Below are 18,194 nucleotides of genomic sequence, written 5' to 3'. Positions count from 1 at the left end.
CCAAAACCAACCATTCTGGTAACTGAATAGAACTTTGTTAATTCAACATTAATGAATATTATGGAGGGCACATCTTAACAGATCCCGAGAATCTTATTTATAGCCCCTGAATTCCAATTGCCAAATTGTCCCAGAACTTCCCTCTCTCCAGATCAGAACAATTCTAATTTGCAGTTTATATTTATTCATAGACAGATTATAGCAATTCATTTTAGACCAAATTTTTGTCAAGCTGTATCAGTTTTTTCTTCACTAGTTTGCAGTGAACTAACTTGTGTACAGTGAACTCAGGTTTTTCTAGTTTTCAGCATAATTGCTTCAATGACAGCAGGGCAAATGCAGTCTTAGACTTTTCTCTCGGTATAGAATTTAGTTTTCCAGATTATTCTTCCAGGAGATTATTTAAACACTTAAGATCTTTGTAATCCTTTCATTTTAAAAGTGCATTTAGTAATGGACCTGTTATAAGTAGCAATAAAATAGGTAACAAAATATTTATACATAGTACACAATGATACTCACTCTAAGTTGTCTCCATAGTAAAAGTAAAACAAGCAGAATTGTTTAATACTGAAAAAATTATTCAAGTGTATTAACTGTAAGTAAATATGAGTATGAGTTTTATAACTACTATTATAGTCACATAATACAGCAGTTTTATGAAGAAGAACATTCTATTTTCACCATTTATTAAAACTATAAAACCTGGTCTTGTTACATCAAATGGTCTGTCTTCATATAAAGTGAATTTAATGCAATGGGGAAAAGTAAATTACTATGCACAATTGGTAATTTGGGTGAAACTTCCCTCTTTGAGCTCTTAATGCTGAGCTATTGATGTCTATCTTCAAAATACACCAGCGTATATGTCCACTTTGAAAGAGAAATGTCCATTTCAATTGAATTTCAAGTACCCTTTTCTTCATTGAATCACTTGTTCAGATTTTTGATGCTAGAAATACAGCTATGACCTGCTCGAGTTTGGCTTCGGTATAGAGTAGAACAAACACTGGTGTTCCAGTTTTATCGATTCTTTCTTCCACTGGAACCTTTTGCTTGCATGCTTTTGCTGCAGAGTTTTCAAATATCGGTCATTATGCCTCCCAGCTTGATTGTACCTCACCAGCAGACCTAGCCCTTCCACAGGCAGCATTTTGGTGTCTATTTACCAGCTGGGGCTGTGCTAGCACTGCTTTTAGCACACCAGGGGACAAGGAGACGAGAAGCAGCACTGGTTATAGAATGATTTGGTGGGTAACAGCATCCTCACACATTATCATCATTTTGTTGCATGGGAAGATGAAATCCATGCTGTCCTACCTAAACTGGCATGCAGGGAGATATTTTAAGAAGCAGATTATTAAAAGCTTGGAGTCACGAGATAGCAGTTTTTGGTTACTTACAGGTTCTATGTGTAATTTAGTCTCTGTTGTAGCAAAGATCCAATCTGAAAAACAGGGCTCAGTGTTTCCACCGTGAAGCTAATACCTGCAAGTCTCATATTTTTGTATATGAACCAAGTAATTCAGATTTGTCATTGCTTCTCCACATCCTGATTCCTGGTTTTCTGAATAATGCATTCCTTCCAATAATATTTATTTCTTCCTTTTTTTTTCTCTTTTCTCACTGCTCAGCATAAAGGCCAAAAGGCAGTGCAAAAAAGCTTCGGAAATATATTACCACATGTACTCAGCCACTCTCCATTATCTTTGACAGTATGTTGCTACAAGAAATAAATACATAAAGTATGGGAAGACATCAGTTTTTTGTAAAAAACTGATTTAATGGGGATTAAAAAACACTTTTTACCATGACTTTATTATCGAAAAGCTTGTAGGACCCCATGCCTATATAGGACTTCATTGACATAAGAAACTACAGCAATTATTTTGCACGACTGCTTTCAGAAAGCCACAAAGAAGTAGGGCCTCACTCACAGTTTTGCAGCCCGTACGAATGAATGCCCCCCAGAATGAAAAAAAGCTAAAATTAATTGTATTTATTTTGAAGGAAGAACACTAAGAATTCCCTTTATTTTTTCCACAGGAATGTGTGTAACGATAGCCATAAGGAGGTAACCAGTCATTTGATGCTGAAGAGCTGAGGAAAATAAATTTGAGAAGGAGGAGGAGGAAAAAAGAAAATTGTTAGCGAACTCATTTCAAAATATACAGAAGTAACTACTCTACTTTTAATTTTTTATGAAAGGCAAGAGACAAGCTTGTTTTGAAATGTTGGAGGTCGTGTGTCACAGTAACCTCTGCCAGTCTGTATTTAGTTTACTCCTGCTAGGCAACAAGTCCCAAGTTCTCTGCTCCCTCCTGTAGCACCTGCTTTAGTTAATATTGATACTGGCTTTCAAAATCAGAGTCGGTGTCAAAGCTCTGGTGTTACAGCCCTTACATAAACAGTCCCACTGGCTTTGAGAAGCGCCATATTTAGTGTCCACTGCTGCGCACACTGGATGCGTAGGATGCGTTTTTCATCACAGGCTTTAGTAAGTCTGCAAAGTGATGAAATACCTGCGTACAGTTCTAAAATGCTTTGTTCTCAGGATGAACATCCTCTTTCTGAGGGCCGATTGAAACGTTTTCCAGGTTGCATCTGCAGCTGTGCAGATGCCTTTAGATCTCACAAGCTGAACTGCACTCAACCAGCGAACTGATGAATGAGGCTGTTTTATCCACACTATAAGGAACACAAAACTGGGCATAGCACCACTTAGTTCCTTCTTTTCATTTTTATTTTTTCAAAGTAAAGAGATAAAGGAAATAATGGAGCTGGGATTGGGATGGCTAACTCCTATTAGAAATAAATCAGTCCTCTTGTTTTAAGGGTTCCAAGCTCCACCAATACTGAGAAATGCTTGATAAACAGAAACTGGAGACCGAGAGTGAGGCTTGACTGAAAAAGAATACGGAAAAGAAGAATCTGTGTTTTTCAGATATTCCGGACTGATACATGTTGATGTTGCTTCACTCCTTCAGTGGAATGGTACCAAGTTAGAGCAGTACAGCACCTGGCCCTACTGTTCAGTTTAAACTTCGAAAAAGAAAGACTTGCTTTGCCCATTACTGAAAAACATGGGTTTTTTTCTGGGCTGAAGCACAGCACTTGTTTAACAGCTTACACTATTTAGCAACTGTTGTCAAACAATAAAAAAATATTTCATCCAAATAAAATGAAAAAGGAGTTTCAGATAGAGAAGTGGAGTAATTCGCAGTGGAAACTGGCAGGGGTCCTGCAGCTAAACCGCCTTTTAATGAAAAGTCCAGGGAACCTTTCTGGCATGCTTGAACCCTATTTCAAAATAGGGTCACCCCCAAAAGTATGGAATTCTTTCTAAACTTAGAGATATACTCACCAATTGTTCTTTCTTTCCAATTATTTCCTGGGGGGGGGAAAAATAGAGCATACAGTTTTGTATGTCTTGATTTAAACCACAGTTTATTATAATCAGTATGTATGTAGGCTCTGAATTGCCGAATTTAGTTAAGCTGTAGGACTACTTGTTTAAGCAGGTAACTTCTCACTTGTGTGAGCATAAAAGAGTTATTCTCTATATACCAGTGACTGAAAAGCTCTCAGAGTGCATTTGTTTTCCTCTTGTGAAGAACAGCTTTGCGTCTGACTCAGAGCTAAACTATTCAGGAAGTCAGAAAGCAGTACTTTGGAGCGTGTGTTTGCAACACGCTTGTCCTAACCTGGTGGCCTCGATTTTATTGGGAGTGATGACATAGTAACTAAGAGTAACATACCATCCTTGAGTGTCTGAGGTGGTGCGCTAAGACCCTTGGATGCTCAAAATCCAAGACTGTCAATGCAATACGGCTCTCCAAGTTGTGCCTTGCTGTTTCTAACTTCCAATATACTCCATTCAAAGCCTAAGAGGTCTGCCAGATTGTCTTCTTGCCCTTGGGATGCACTGCACTCTTGAACCCTGACAGAGCTTCAGCAACAAACAACGTCTTTTGGAGCTTCACTTTCACCACATAAAAATTCAGATAAGCCCAAATGTCTTTAGTGTTAGCAGCATTTTAGATTTTACATGCTCAGAAAAATTTTCTGCTGCGTAAAACGTGAAAGGATGGTAATTCAGAAATCCAGCACGTACATACATTGTCTCAGCATGGAGGCCTATGTATGAGCTTGCTCTAGAGATATAATTCAGACCTTCTAAATATGTAAGTCTCTTTCTCCGGAAGGATTTAGAAGCTACAGCTCTGTGCAAAACTTTGAAATAAAGCAGTCTGAAACAGCAACATCAGCACCTTTATTCAACTGATCAGACTGATTTAATACTTCTTTCTAAGACATTTACCAGACTACAGTATCAGCCAAAGGCAAAGCTCTGTCCTGAACCTAATGGTGCATGGGCTTAGTGGGGCCAAGTCATATCAGTTCTGTAGTCCCTGGAAGGTGGTGATGGGGCTAGCGTCATAGTTAGCTGGTTTTGTTTTTTCCAGTCAAAAGTAAAGACTCAATTTTGTAGCCTGGGAGGAGGCTTCAGTGCAAGGTTTGAACACACACCTCTGGATTCATGTAAAGTTACTGCCCTTGGTCTGTCTCTGGATCTTCATGTTGTGACATACTGGTTTATGGTTATGGTTTATCTTCCTTTTCTGCTAACAGATAGGTGTTACAACACTTATAGCGCATTATGAAAAGGTGGTTTTACAAAAGAAATGGAAAGTTTCTATGAATACAAATCAGTAACAGGAAAAGTCAAATCCTCCATCAGTAACTTCAGATCATGCCTTCTATTTTTTGACATGAAAACAACAGAAGGAATCCCTCCTTCCTCTTCTTAATGTAAAATTTCTCAATTCCTCTACTCATCACATGACACTGGAGCCACTTACCAAAACTTAGTTGTTTTGAAAGATGTGTCAAGACTGAAGAAAGATGACACAGCGGCATCTTGGGACAAAATAACTGTGAAATGTAAATGTAAAATCCTGTAACTGATTGAAGGTTACATTCTGTCCCCATATGCCCACATATTACTCTTATTTAGCATCAATAAGAGCTGTGGATGTACATCCAAGGATGGATTTTCGTCCTCAGATGTGACTTAATAAAATATTGTGTGTTGAATATAAAGGAAGTCTGTACTTACAAACTAAGATCATCAGCAACAAAGTGGCAGACAATCCTCCCAGAAAATATCTGAGAACATAACAATACCCATAAAGGTTAGAAAAAAGACCAAGGGATGCATATTGGGTTAATAGAGGTGAAGCCTGGGTGGGAGAAGGAGAGAAGGTTCTTGCAGATGAACCCTCCATACTCTGGTAGGTGAACTACAATTTGAAACTTTAAATTACTTAAACTGTTGAGGATAACCTCTTAGAAATAAATACCTCAATATTCCCAGACTGAGAGAAACACCCACATTGGTCACTTAGAAAGGCAGCGATTCATCTGATTCTTCTCAGCCTTTCAAAACCTCTGTCCAATCACACTTGACAAAGTAGTCATCATATCTGCGTGCATATTTCTTATTTTTGTGCTTATCTATATAGCTCAGATATTTAGATATTTGCCTGCACTGACTACCATGTGAAAATATATTTTCAGAGTAATATATATCTAACTTTGCAAATGTGACCCTTAATTTAGGTTTTATTCACCAGTTGAAATGGACTAAGCAACATTATCAGAAACAACAAATAAAAGAAATAAAAATTACCTTGTACATATTGAAATGATTAAACACGTCATCAGTGCAACCATCTGAGAAAGGACATTTTGCACTATCCTGGATTCTAAAACAGAAATCAGGAAAATAATTTTCATGAGTTTTCAGGAAAGTAAATATATGACAAGAGATGTTTGCAAAGACTTGTGAGGCCAGTCCTTTCAGTTCCTTTTTAAGAGAATTCGCCCAGAGCAATTCAAAGCGGAAACCTAATTTTCATGCTCTGGGTGTCTCTCAGGAGTCTTTTTTCCCCACGACCATAGAGACACTGTGCCCTCCACGCTCTCAGAAAACAAGCCTTTCTCAATAATTGCCTGTTTCAGTTCTTGTCCCCATGCCCTTTCCTCCATTTTCCTCTTCACTCCACTTTTTTTCTTTTTCCATTTATCCCTGAAAATAGGAGAGGAAAAGATGCGAGCAGGGAGGAGTAAACAAGTAGATATCAATTTTAAGATTTTGTTATTTTCAATCAGTTATTTAAAATGTATGTTTCAGGAAAAGAATTCTATTCTGCAAGGGGGCATATCAATATTTTTAATGTGAGTATTCTCAGTTCACTCTAAAAACGAGGCATATCAGAATAAGAATGTGACATACCTGCATTCCTCAAAGTCTCTTCATTGTCATTTGTCATAAATGGAGAGCAGGATTTTGAAGACCAAATTGATTTTTCAGGCTGGATATACTCATCATGTTTGGTGAGAGAGGCTCCATTAGCTGCTGGAGTTTGTCTTTGTGGCACATGGCTGTCATATTCAGAAGAAATGTCTGAATCACCTACAAAAAAAGTGCATATGTAACTGAGATTGCACAAAAGAATCGCTTTGAGGCTTTGTGTTAATGAATTTTGTGGGGGAGAAAAAATAATTACTTAATCACAGGGAGGTTTCCAAATTGTTAGGGGTAGGGAATTGGCAGGTTCAACGTATGCAGGAGAAAATATGCAGAGTAAAGACAAAGCTACATAGAGTGTAACACAATGAAGTCATTAAAACAGCCAGGTGAAAGCAGAGAGTGACGCCTATTAATGACACCAGCATAAACAACACTGGTGATGACTTTGGATTCAAATTCAGTCTAAAGCCTTTTTGGCACAAAGGTCTTTGTGGGCTCATACTTTTTTAATGCCAGGAGCTCCATTCACCACTTACTTACAATTCTGTTGTTCATCTATCCTTTACCTGCACTTCTTGGCCAACAACCCCTGCAAAACCTATAGAAAGAGATACCCAACTCCCACTAAATATAGACTGTAGTGTTGTAGCTCGATTACTTGGTACCTGGTCAGAGCTTACCAATATCGCTCTGACTGCTTTCGAGTTTACTGCGTCCATCAAGCCAAGGATCGTCTATGTGGGAGGGATCCATATTGCTGAGGACGGTGCGGTTGACCCATGAACTGCAGGCATCAAGATTGAACAAGCTGTCCAGAGAGCGACGGATTTTCTTCCTTCGCCTGAATATGCTAGAAAGAAAAGATACGTTGTCAAGGAAGCCTTCTGATTGACACACCAGAAGGCTGTGCTGCCATACAGCAAAACCTGGACAGGCTGGAGAGGTGGGCGGAGAGAAACCTTATGAAATTCAACAAGGGCAAGTGCAGGGTGCTGCGCCTGGGGAGGAATAACCCCATGCACCAGTACAGGTTGGGGGTTGACCTGCTGGAGAGCAGCTCAGCTGAAAGAGACCTGGGAGTCCTGGTGGACAGCAGGATGACCATGAGCCAGCAATGTGCCCTTGTGGCCAAGAAGGCCAATGGCCTCCTGGGGTGCATCAAGAAGAGTGTGGCCAGCAGGTCGAGGGAGGTCATCCTCCCCCTCTACTCTGCCTTGGTGAGGCTGCACCTGGAGTGCTGTGTCCAGTTCTGGGCTCCCCGGTTCAAGAAGGACAGGGAACTGCTGGAGAGGGTGCAGCAAAGGGCTACCAAGATGATTAGGGGACTGGAACATCTGTCTTATGAAGAAAGGCTGAGGGATTTGGGTCTCTTCAGTCTGGAAAAAAGACGACTGAGGGGGGATCTTATCAATGCTTATAAATACTTAAAGGGTGGGTGTCAGGAGGATGGGGCCAGGCTCTTTTCAGTGTTGCCCAGTGACAGGACAAGAGGTACTGGGCACAAACTTGAGCCTAGGAAGTTCCACCTAAACATGAGGAGGAACTTCTTTACCCTGAGGGTGGCAGAGCACTGGAACAGGCTGCCCAGAGAGGTGGTGGAGTCTCCATCTCTGGAGATATTCAAAGTCTGCCTGGATGTGATCCTGTCCAGCATGCTCTGGGTGACCCTGCTCTGGCAGGGGGGTTGGACTAGATGATCTCCAGAGGTCCCTTCCAACCCCTATCATTCTGTGATTCTGTGAATAGAGTTAATTTTTCTCTTTGAGCAGAGACAGAGCTCTAAAGCTTGCAGGACTGACATGAAACAACCAGGTTCTGGGTGTTGTTCCTCGCTCTGTTCTTCACACTGGGTATGTCACCAAAAATGACCGCTGCACATTGCAATATCAGGGAATGGATTAGCAGCACGGCGATATATCACACTGCTGTTATACTGGATATCGTGATACCAAATGATATGGAAGTTATTGGGCTCTGATATTGCTCTGAGTGGTCTCATGCTACCTATGAGTTTCACCCTACCATGTCCCATTCCGTGCAGCCTGACTCCACTGTACTTCAACTTTTTTGAACTACATTTTATATACTTTCCTAAACTGATGTTTTTCTGAAATCAAGAGAGACCTTTTCCCTGAGTAAGCATTTCAGGACTAGACCTTTTTATTTTTATACATAAAGGAGCATATATATGTACACACACTAATTTTCTTATTGTTAATTATGGTAACACCCCATTGGCAAAATGAGCTGTAGCTCTCCTTTTTCTTTATTGGTCACAACTCCAATTACAGCAACAACTGTGTACTGAAGAGTTTTTGGGTAGTAAGATTAGACATGACTGAAAATTAAGTTATTTCAATCACTGCATTCTCTAAACCAAATCAATTGAGATGAAGGCTGAGGGGAGACCTTCTCGCTCTCTACAACTACCTGAAAGGAGGGTGTAGAGAGGTGGGGGTTGGTCTCTTCTCCCAAGTAACAGGGGATAGGACAAGAGGAAACAGACTCAAGTTGTGCCAGGGGAGGTTTAGACTGGATATTAGGAAAAATTTTTACACTGAAAGGGTTATTAAGCATTGGAACAGGCTGCCCAGGGAAGTGGTTGAGGCACCATCCCTGGAGGTATTTAAAAGATGGGTAGACATAGTGCTTAAAGATATGGTTTAGTGATGGCTTTTGTCAGGGTTAGCTTGATCTTTTGCCAAGCAAAAGGCAGACAGACACACAGATACCTTCAGAGAAGTCCGGAGATGTGGAGACAATTGAGTAAAATCTGCATATAGTTCACTTACCGAACTAAATTCTCTTTATACGTAACACTTGTCTGGCATGGTGTCAATGTTATGTTGCCTTCTTCATCAGACAGAAAACTGTCTTCTGTCAAAACGTAATAACCATTAGAAAGCAGGCGAGGGCTGCGGCGACATGTGGAAAGGGAGTTGGGCAGAGGATTTGTGGAACAACACTCATAGGCAGGGTCGTAGTCCAAAAAGGCACAAGCATAACTGAAAAGGAGAATTGAAACCCTCTAATTTAGTGAACGTCTAGACAGTGCAAACCCATGATTTAATAATAATGAATTTACATTACCAGCTGATGGGGGCTGGTAATGACATGGATTTAAAATATGGGAATAATGATGTTACTTCTGGACCTAGGGGATTTCGGCTAGCTCGAGTGTGCCTGCATCACACTTTCCAGAGCTTCACATCGCAGGAGGGCTCCATGCCAGGTGGAGCATTTATTTCACGAACGTATGGAGCCAGCTTGAATTGAGAAGTGGATGGTGTATTTCTGTGGCGGTGCTCTTGGCCAAGGAATCCTGCCAGATCTACACCTATCTGGAGCCATCAGAGGAATTCCAGTATTTTACTTCTCTGAGTTATTCTGCATGGCATGAGCCTGAGTGCCCCTGAACCAGGCAGGATTTATTTGCTTTTTATAACCTAGCCATACTTAATGAAGATTCAAGGATACCTGACTTTTAATTCTCACAAATCCTAGGATATCATACAACTAGAATAACATGGGATAAAGTCTACATGTGGTGATAACTTCATTCAGCACTGAAATATCATTGACTTTGAGATGAAATGTAGCACAGAAAAATATACAATGTGTTATTTAAAACAGAAGTGAGCAGTGACAGAGGTGAAAGAATCTAAATGTTGTAGACAGACCTTATCACCATGTTCCAGTATTTAAATGGTGGCTATAAAGATGGAAACTCCCTTTTTACAAGGAGTCACATGGAAAAGATGTGGAAGGGGGATGGGTACATGTTACTCCTGGGAAGATTCCGGTTGGGCACAAGAGGAAAATTTTTCACAGTGAGAACAATCAGCCATTGGAATAATCTCCCTAGGGAAGAGGTGGATTCCCCATCATTGGACACTTTTAAGATTCAGCTGGACAGGGTGCTGGGCCATCTTGTCTAGACCCTGCTTTTGCCAAGAAGGGTTGGACCAGCTGATCCTTGAGGTCCCTTCCAACCTGGTACTCTATGATTCTATGGTAGGATTTTAGGATTCTATGATACTTAGCTCAAGTAAAATTGGATTTATGGTTAGTCTTTTCTCCTCAACACCTTTGAGTTCCAAGTGGCCATGCAGTGACATCCATGGACAGAGAGGAAGACACTGGATTGATTCAGTATCTGACGTGGGTTTCAGCAGCAGGTTTAACTATCCCATATGGCCTGTCACAGAGGGACACCATAAATTCAGTGGAGGGAAAAGCAGTTGGAACAGAGATACTCCAAAACCTTGTAATTGCAAAGCCAGTGCTTCCAATCTCCACAGCAGTACTTCTGAACTTCCACTCAGAGCAGTAATTGAATTAATATCCGCACTACGGTTCTAAGTGGCCCAAAAGGGATTTTACAAAATCTCCAACAAAATACAAATAAAATGAAACAAGTATAATTTTCCTCAGTACCTTGGAAAAATACGTTGTGAGAAGCTGCATCCATGTTCTCCATTAAACGCTGTTGAACCTGCAGAGGCAAAAGCCAAATGAGGAGTCATTACCATATCCACTGACAGCTCAAACAGTTGACCGGTCTTCACTGCCAGCTACCTTGTGCGTATCAAAAAGATCATAAAAGAAGCTAAAAAAGAAAAGGAAATTAAGGGAGAGATTAAAGGAGATAAAACAGATGAAAGAACGGGGGAAAGACATAGCGTTTATATGAAACTTATCTCAACCAGGACAACACAGGATCAGAGCCGGTCATAATCAGCTACTCGTACTCTACACAGCTTACAACCTTGAGAGAAATATTTATGGACACAAATGTAATAGCTGCAGTAATTTTAATGGTGTTTTCCCAGAAATGTGCTTCATGCCAAAAATAGTACATGTGCTGGCAGCAGATACAGAGTAGAATGGAAGGGCCACCATTACCATTACAATATATTTTTTGGATTAAAATTGCAGACATAGCACAAGAGGCATAGGGATAGTGTCAGTGACAAATATTTGACAATAATATGGTGGCAGGAGAGTAAGGAAATAGAATTTGTCTGGATTACCATGGCTCAAGTCTGCAAAGGGCTGCCAGGCATTCAGCATCTGACAGAATCAATCTTACAAAATATGAGCAATGGCTACCCATAGGGAGGATTTATATCTGTTATTACATGGAAAGATAAAAGATATGATCTTTCCCTAGATTACCTTGCCTCTCCTGTATCTTTAGAGCATCATGCTTACAACAGCGCTAGTAAATGCCCATCATTCACCTCCAAGAGGAGACAGGTCTAAGAGAATATTCTTTTTTTTTAATGTTCAATTATGAGCTGAAGCAAAGAAATGACATGAAGGTCGATGTTTCAACTTTGGTAATCTTGTGTATCCTCATTTGGAGCTCAGTTGTCAGTCACAGCCTGGACGTGAAGCCTGCCTGAGCCTTGGGACCAGGCAGGGTCACCGAAGAAGAGAAGTAAACCTTCCAGGGTATTTTTTACGAATCAGTCCTATTAGCCTACTCCTATACATATCGCTTCTCCTACACTTGATAAAGAAAAAAAGAAAATCACTTTACATGAGAAAATTATGCTTCAGCACTTGCAAAAACAACTTGAGGAGGAGACAACTGGAAGAAACTTGGTGGAGGTATAAAGAGATCAAGTAGCATCGGTAAGAATGTCACAGAGCAAATTGTAGAAAAAGTGAGTGTATTTCATAGAATGCTGTATTTCATAGACTGACATGTTGTAGACATTTATTTTTTCGTATACAATTAGGTCCTGCAATAATTTATCTTATTTTGGGCAAAACTTTTAATAGTGCAAAAATACTATGCTCAAGACCAAGAAATTCATCCATACTCTAAAAGTAAATACAGGAAGAACTCGACAGGTGGTTTGTAGATCTGGATATAAAATAAAACCTGCAAAATCTCAAATCTTATCAGTCAAACAAGATCCCCTCCACAACAGATTTTTTTTTCAAATCAAAATCCCAGACGAATGTGCACAAATTTACTTGCTCCTGGTGTCGATGCAACATGTGGTATTCCATACATCTTGCAAAGGATTGTTTCATACACCTTGGGGTAACAGGCAATGTAGATTATCTGTAAAAGAGTTTAAAAAGGAACAGAAGTATGTTTTCTTTTGTCTTGTTTGAAAATGAGGATGTATAAGATCAATATATGTCATATTATAATATATTCTCTCTTAGACAAAAGTGATTGATTCAAGGGCAGATTTGTTTGAAAAGGGATGCAGACCTATACCTCAGCATCAGTTATAGCGACTACAACTCTTTAATAATCTGAGCGAAGCTTTCCAGCAACTGAAACCCTTAACACAGTTGTATGGCATGTGATTTTCTCAGTTATGATAATACAAAGTAGCAACCACTAAAAAAGATTAACATTTAAGAACAGTAGCTTACATATGGGTAGTGCTTTCATTCGAAAGTGTTGACACCTTCTGATCAAAGTGGCAGAACAAACCACAGCCCTTCCGTTACTAATCTGAATTGTCTCATAAATTTGCAAGGTACATCTCTGCAGGACGCTTGTTTATCTGCCACCCTCCGTGGAAGTAAAATTTAAGCTAAAATAGAGTATATACATATATTTATAAAAGAAAGCGAGAGATACACATATGCAAATATATTACTGGGGAGGCGATGGCTTTCTCTCTTTTGAAGAACAGTTAATAAGCAGTTGTAATTTGCTTTCAAACGTTTTTAAGTAATTATAATATCAAGCTTCTGTAAACAGTCATAGAACAGGCAATCCAAGAGGATTTTTTTGCTGCCCTCAGTGACAAAAATTTTTGTCTCATGCGTTAACGAAGAGGGTTCCTGAAAATCATGATTGAATCAATGCTGGAGAAAGCACAGAAACATCATGTTGTAGACAATGCTGCACAGTGTTCTGCTTTCATTTAATATTCAGTCCCATTTCTGGGCTATTAACAGCGTGAGAAGCTATAGTAACAATATAAGCAAGCCAAAACAAAGCATCTCAACCACCACTGTACAATGAAGCAGTAGTATTGTATCTGTAATCCCCAGAATGAGCATCAATGCAGAACCTTTAAACTATGTCATGAGAAAAGGCTAACAGCTTTAGGAAATCTCACTAAAAGTGGATCTGAGGTGAACGCGGCAATATTTTATGCGAAGAATTCAAACAAAAGCTTAAGGCAACAACCCCTGCTTGAATTTCAAAACACTCAAAAGCCTATGTTGTAATATTAAAAAAAAGGTCACTGTCCAAACCAGTTATATTTAATCACCTTTCCCTCCAAAAATCAAATTAATCTTTAAGCCAATGATGCCCCTCACTTGGTAGCCAGCAACCCCTCGTCCATCTTTACATTCTAAATATTTACATTAGTAGGTACCAAATATAGTGCTAATTATTAAAACAGCTGAAGCCCAGGCAACCAGCTCTATTCTGCTGTACCTACCAAACACAAGTGTCTACAAAGATAGTTTTATTTGTTCACACACATCAGTCATTTTTGAAGAGCAGTCTAGTCTTCTCTTCCTGCAGATCACGATAACAACACTCACAAAAATACAAAACTTCCTGAAAAGCAGCATAGAAATGAATCCAAAGCTTAGTTATTCCTCAGCTGCCAAATGTATTAAGAGATAAGTATGTGGAAAATCTTCCAAACCTGGAAAATCCATTTCTATTAACACATGGATGCAAAAACGTTGCTCATCATCAACAGGGGAGCCTCGGAGACGTGAAGTGGAGGGTGCTCCTTCTGCGGCTGGCTGGCAGAGATCAGCCCTGGGGCTTGGGAACGGCAGGTCGGTGAAGTCCCCTGTTTCCTTTTGAAAGCAGCCCGTGCAATCAGCGGCACGGCGGAGAATGAGGTCATGCTTCCTGTCAAGTAGCCTCCCAGCAGAAACACTCGTTTTGAAGAGCAAAGTGAAGATTAAGATTAGCCCAGTGAACGCTCTCGCGGGCCGTTGCGAAAGAGAAGATACACTATAAATAACGGTTCGCTCCAATTATGAGATGGGGATCAAAGACAGAACCTGTTCTCATGAAGAAAACCAACAACAGATTTTTGTTTCGGATTTATTTTTCTACCTCATTCACAAAACTTTAAAGTAGTATCTCCAAATCGCTCCATTTGTTGAAATACTTGTGAGCCTGACAAGCTTTGATGTACGAAAATTATCCAGCTACCAAAAAATCTGTATACAGTAACAAGGCATTTTGCAAAAGCACTGTTATACAGAAGATGCACTTGGTGAGAGGTGAGAGTTGTTTAAGTTTCACAGTCAAAACCATTATTGCAAATATATACCGTGCAATGTTAAGATAAATTCCTTTGAAAGGAGAAAGGAATAAAGTAGACATATTCATTGTTCCACTTTATATGTTTCATACTATGTAAGGTATCTATTCATCTTACCTTAAAGTATACAAAAATAAAGTCAAATCCACGTAAGAGAAATGGAGCCTGAATAAAATGTCCCGGCGCTCAAGATGATTTGGCAGTAGAACTATCACACACAGAAGTAATATAAATCAGCCGCTCGACACTGAAGAATTATACAACCTCAGCAGGCAAAACTTCATCTCCAGACAAATAGATGAGATGCGCTAGTAGGTATCTGTCCTGGTGTCTGTATGTACCGCTGCCAAAAAGAAAGCATAAACCTCATAAAGTGTGGTTGATTTGATTTAACGATATTTTGTTTCCCTGGAGAAGGAAAAATACTTCCACTGATAACAAAGGAATGTAACATTCTCACCTCACAGAAAAGGAAACAAAAATAGGAATTAGGCAATTAGGATGTTACAAAAGAGCTTCTGTTTGGGAGCTACACCAAAATGAACATTTTAAAGTCCTTTTGCTCAAACACAAAAACACGGGGCCATGTTCATTCTTTGCATCATTTCTTTTAATTTAGTGGAATTATGCCAGTGAGGAAATTTAGTCCAACACTATTTCCATGGATGCATGGGCTTCATCACAGCAGGATTTCCCAGGCCACCCTGTCTCTCTACAGGCAATGGACATAAATTCCCAATAGTCTTTAAAACTAGGTCACCCACTGAAGAATTTCTACACATACATTAATTTACTTCTTGGGAGTATTTTTCATTTCTTTTCGTATTCTTCTCAATGGGAAGCAGTTAATTCTGAACTTGGGCTGCTTTTTGGAAGGACGCTGGCCTTTCACGTTTGTCTATATAGTTAAAACATACTGTGTCTATATCATATTTAGACTTAGAGGTGTTTTCTTTTTTAATCACTAATGTTCATATCTGAAACTCACTGTTCCACAAGCTTCTGATGCATAAACTTTGTGCATTAGTGAATATTTTATAGGTAGGTGCTAGCCTATAGTTTACACACAGACACAAAGGTTTATATACAGCTTGTTTTTGTTACCTGTTGCTCCTCAAACTTCCTGCCCCACCCCAAGCCCCACCTCAACCATCACATTTCAAGTTCTAAGAAATTAACCCCCCAACAAGCTTGTTGCGCAGCAGTTTTATGCCCGTTGCATACATTGCAGGCTCAACCCGCAAAAGGAAGGAAATGAGAAATCACAATACTAAATACCGTGTATCTTTCTGCTCTCCTCCCAGGCTTGCTCTGCTTGCGACAACACGACAAATAAAGGAGAAAACATATTGTGCTGGGTCTGGCAGTCCAAGAGAGGTGAGGCTGGGGCCTTAAGGTCACACTCTTGTAGTAAAATTGATATTAACTAGAAAAATGAAATGTAACCTGTAGTCGAAGCAACCAAGGGAACCTGTTGCTGCTGTTAAAGGTCCTCTATACGGCCCCAACTCTATTTGATCATTTATAGAGAGATAGTAACTAGACATGATTTATCTAAGATTAAATTAAGGAACTAACTACTAGACAATGTAGCTTTGTCGATAAGCAGGATATTCCTGTCAGAGAGTGATGAACTGTAGGCCTGGTCAGCAAACCGAGAAAACCACCTGGAACTGCCACGATTAGAAAAGAGGTAGGTAAAAGGTAATTTCAGCACGGGGAGATCGTGACCACCGACTCATTGACCACCTACCCAAATGATATCCCCTACTCCAAAGAGAATAATGGAAGACGAAAAAACAGAGTCTGTGCACTAATTTATGCAGAAAGTGAAGAAATCACTGAAGAATAGCTGGCTAAGTGAAGAAGTGAAGAATAGCTGGCTGAGTGACAGAACCCAGAGGGTTGTGATCAGCGGCACAGAGTCCAGTTGGAGGCCTGTAACGAGTGGTGTCCCTCAGGGGTCAATACTTGGACCAATTTTGTTCAATATATTCATTAATGACCTAGATGAGGGGACAGAGTGTATCCTCAGCAAGTTTGCTGATGATACCAAGCTGGGAGGGGTGGCCAACACTCCAGAGGGCCGTGCTGCCATCCAGCGTGACCTGGACAGGCTGGAGAGCTGGGCAGAGAAGAACCTAATGAGGTTCAACAAAAGCAAGTGTAGGGTCCTGCACCTGGGAAGGAAGAATGCCAAACACCAGTATATGTTAGGGGCGGACATGCTGGGAAGCAGCTCTGAGGAGAAGGACCTGGGGGTCCTGGTAGACAGCAAATTATCCATGAGCCAGCAGTGTGCCCTTGTCGCCAAGAAGGCCAATGGCATCCTGGGCTGCATAGGGAAGACTGTGGCCAGTAGGTCGAGGGAGGTCATTCTCCCCCTCTACTCTGCACTGGTGAGGCCACAACTGGAGTACTGTGTCCAGTTCTGGGCTCCCCAGTTCAAGAGGGACAGGGAACTACTGGAGCGAGTCCAGCGAAGGGCAACCAAGATGATTATGGGACTGGAGCACCTCCCTTATGAGGAAAGGCTGAAAGAGCTGGGACTCTTTAGCCTGGAGAAGAGAAGGTTGAGGGGGGACCTGATTAATGTTTACAAGTATCTAAAGGGTGGGTTTAAGGAGGACGGAGCCAGGCTCTTTTCAATGGTTCCCAGCGACAGGACAAGGGGCAATGGGCACAAGCTAGAACATAGGAAGTTCCGTTCAAATACACGGAAAAACTTCTTTACGGTGAGGGTGACAGAGCACTGGAACAGGCTGCCCAGGGAGGTTGTGGAGTCCCCTTCTCTGGAGATTTTCAAGACCCGCCTGGATGCAGCCCTGAGGGATGTGCTTTAGGCAACCCTGCTCTAGCAGGGGAGTTGGACTAGATGATCTCTAGAGGTCCCTTCCAACTCTGAAGATTCCGTGATTCCGTGATTCCGTGATTCCGTGAAATCTTGACCAGTCATTAAGAGAATAACAATGAATATGTATTAATTGTATGAATTTGTAATAAACAGTGTATGAAAAGGGAAATTTTTGAAACTGAGGCATGCTTCCATTTTGGGATGAGCACCCTATTTCTGGGCATTAATGGAATACACTTGGAAATACCTCTGCTCTGTGTGTTACTGGCTTGCACACCGGGTAAAGAACCCAGATTTAGGCCACCACCACCAGCATGGAGGCTGAAGATGTATACCTGGTAGGCACAGACAGCAAAGACAGACACACGGAGCACTCACATGAACACACACACACCAATGGCCTCATCCTGCTCCCCTCTCTGGCTGAGCAGGATGGAGGTCCACTAGTGAGAATACACACACACACACACATATATATATATCTGCACAAGCTGGATCCCTCCAGAAGCTGGGCTCAGACACTCAGTCCGTCCAGTAGTTGCCCCGAGTTCCCAGTCTCCCCAGCTGCTGGCATCTGGACATATGAGCCCTCAGGGTCACAGCCCCACTCCATTTGCTGGTACAGACCATCACACACTCACATCCAGATGGTCGGGCTCCCCCGGTCCTCCACAGCCCATTCCGTATGCCATTACCCTTAGAGACATCCCTGGCCATAATGTGTCCCATGCCCCCAGGCAGCAAC

The 18,194-nt window shown here is 40.9% G+C and overlaps 1 protein-coding gene across 1 annotated transcript in view; it reads right to left on the bottom strand.

Annotated features, from left to right (window-relative positions):
- DNAAF11 (dynein axonemal assembly factor 11) overlaps positions 1 to 14,116 on the bottom strand; it is a 57,667-nt gene extending 43,551 nt beyond the window's left edge. Inside the window, exons 1-5 of the mRNA XM_054192467.1 lie at positions 13,960 to 14,116; positions 12,305 to 12,395; positions 10,754 to 10,811; positions 9,109 to 9,321; positions 6,997 to 7,166 (exon numbers count right to left, since the gene is read on the bottom strand). Of these exons, the coding sequence (XP_054048442.1) occupies positions 6,997 to 7,166; positions 9,109 to 9,321; positions 10,754 to 10,811; positions 12,305 to 12,344 (481 nt within the window). The 5' untranslated portion in view covers positions 12,345 to 12,395; positions 13,960 to 14,116. The remainder of the gene's footprint in view (positions 1 to 6,996; positions 7,167 to 9,108; positions 9,322 to 10,753; positions 10,812 to 12,304; positions 12,396 to 13,959) is intronic.
- Positions 14,117 to 18,194: the final 4,078 nt, after the last annotated feature.

The sequence above is a fragment of the Rissa tridactyla genome, chromosome 2 (genome assembly GCF_028500815.1).
Source record: "Rissa tridactyla isolate bRisTri1 chromosome 2, bRisTri1.patW.cur.20221130, whole genome shotgun sequence".
Taxonomy (NCBI): domain Eukaryota; kingdom Metazoa; phylum Chordata; class Aves; order Charadriiformes; family Laridae; genus Rissa; species Rissa tridactyla.
Note: the sequence above shows the minus strand (reverse complement) of the source record. Positions and strands in the feature narration are given on the sequence as shown.